The sequence below is a fragment of the Curcuma longa genome, unplaced genomic scaffold (assembly GCF_044706935.1).
Source record: "Curcuma longa cultivar G26 ecotype Majalengka, Jawa Barat unplaced genomic scaffold, ITB_CL_G26_1.1 contig_22834, whole genome shotgun sequence".
Lineage (NCBI taxonomy): Eukaryota > Viridiplantae > Streptophyta > Magnoliopsida > Zingiberales > Zingiberaceae > Curcuma > Curcuma longa.
In genome coordinates, this window is record NW_027432019.1 from 1 (window position 1) to 1,658 (window position 1,658).

General features: G+C 51.0%; 1 protein-coding gene across 1 annotated transcript; it reads left to right on the plus strand.

Moving 5' to 3' along the window:
* Positions 1-321: 321 nt before the first annotated feature.
* LOC141817992 (uncharacterized) lies at positions 322-1,223 on the plus strand. Its single transcript, XM_074705596.1, has one exon. It carries the CDS (start codon positions 409-411, stop codon positions 1,177-1,179), a length of 771 nt encoding a protein of 256 aa, XP_074561697.1. The 5' UTR covers positions 322-408; the 3' UTR covers positions 1,180-1,223.
* Positions 1,224-1,658: the final 435 nt, after the last annotated feature.

The window sequence follows — 1,658 nt, forward strand, 5'->3', positions numbered from 1 at the left end:
CTAAATTAAAGTTATATATCTACAAACTTCTGGTCCCCAGCCCTTCTCCCTCTTCCTCTTCCTCTTTAACACGCACAAAACAGAGAGAGACCTACCGCAGCTTCACCTCCAGATCGATCGCAAATTTTTACCATCCAAAATTTGACCTTAATTCCAGCTCTATTAAGCAGTTGCATTTCCGAGAACCTTCGCGAGAGAAAGAGAGAGGCCTTCCAGTGGCTTTCTCGCTCAGCCGCAACGCCTACTCCAATCGATATCGCTTGCCGACAGAGGAGGCTTGTCGCCTGAGTACAGCTTGCATGCTTTCTTGTTCGCTAATTTTATAACGCCTGCTATAAATATCCGATTCCTCCATAGAGAAGCTGCGATTTCGCAGCATCAGCAGAAGAGGAAGTAGAAGACGAAGCGATGGGTCGGACATTGGAAGAGACGGACGATTTCTCGTCGCTCTCCGAGTTCCCGGTGGCCGCCGACGTGAAATCGGAGGACGTCGGCGAGGTCAGGCCCTGCGAGGAGGTTGAGTTAGAGGAATTTGAATTCTGCAGGGTGTCGGAGGACGGCGAGGTCAGGCCCAGTGAGGAGGTTGAGTTAGAGGACTTCGAGTTCAGGGTGTCGGTTTCAGGGGGACTTCACTCGAGCTCGTCGGCGGTCCACGACATGTGCGCCGCCGACGAAGTCTTCTTCCGGGGCCAGATTCTTCCGCTCCGCCCCTGGGGCGACCGCGGGGCGAGCCGGAGCAGGTCGAGCACTTCGGATTCGAGGAGCACGAGCCGGAGCAGCAGCAGCGGAAGCTGCGTCAGCAGGAGCCATTCGTCTGGCAGCCGCCGCTCGAGCGGCTCCTCCGGCGAGCGACTGCGGGCGGCGCCGACGGTTTCCAACAACTTCTACGCCCGCCCGAGCCCGACGCCGCGGGTTCTCTCCGCCGGCAGCAGGACGAGCGCGGGGTGGAGGAGCGCGAGCGCTGCGCCGCCCGGGTGGGGCGCCGTATTCCGGCTGGGCGTCGCCAAGGTGCCGGAGATCGACATCAGGTCGCGGGGGTCGGCGAACGGCCGGAAGAAGGTGGCGCCGCCGGAAGGCGGGTGGAGCTGCAAGTGCTCGTCGGACGCAGTGGAGCCGACCGCCGTGTCAAACTCAGCGGATCGAAGGAAGAAAGATGAAACTAGACGAGATCTACGATAATTTGCTCAAGAACAAAAATTCTTTTGCAGTTGTTTTATTTTATCACTTGGAAAAGAAAATTATTGATCGATCAAATTAATTATAGATACTACAAATTAAACATCCCTCCCGGCCAATCCTGATTTGTTCTTATTTTCGCTCAGCTCTCAAATCACTTATAATCAAAGTACCACATTGCACGTTGAAATTTGAGGTGTAAAATACTGTTCGACAGCTCCAAAATCTCGACCATTATAGAAAAACTCTGAAGCATCGGCATCAGTGTCATTTTTACGAATTGTCATTTTTATATTTTTAGATTAGTATTATCACAAATTTTCGCATCTGATCTTTCCTATCTCCTTTTTTTTTTGTATGTTCTCAAAGTTGTATTTGACTGGTGCAAGGGGCCTTAGCACATTAAATCAAGAACCTATGTTCAAAAACCTATTTGTTCATCATCTTAATAGAAATTTTTTATTTACAATATATAAAATATA

Excerpts from the sequence above, each read along its gene's own strand:
- LOC141817992 (XM_074705596.1), top strand. The coding sequence starts at position 409 with ATGGGTCGGACATTGGAAGAGACGGACGATTTCTCGTCGCTCTCCGAG.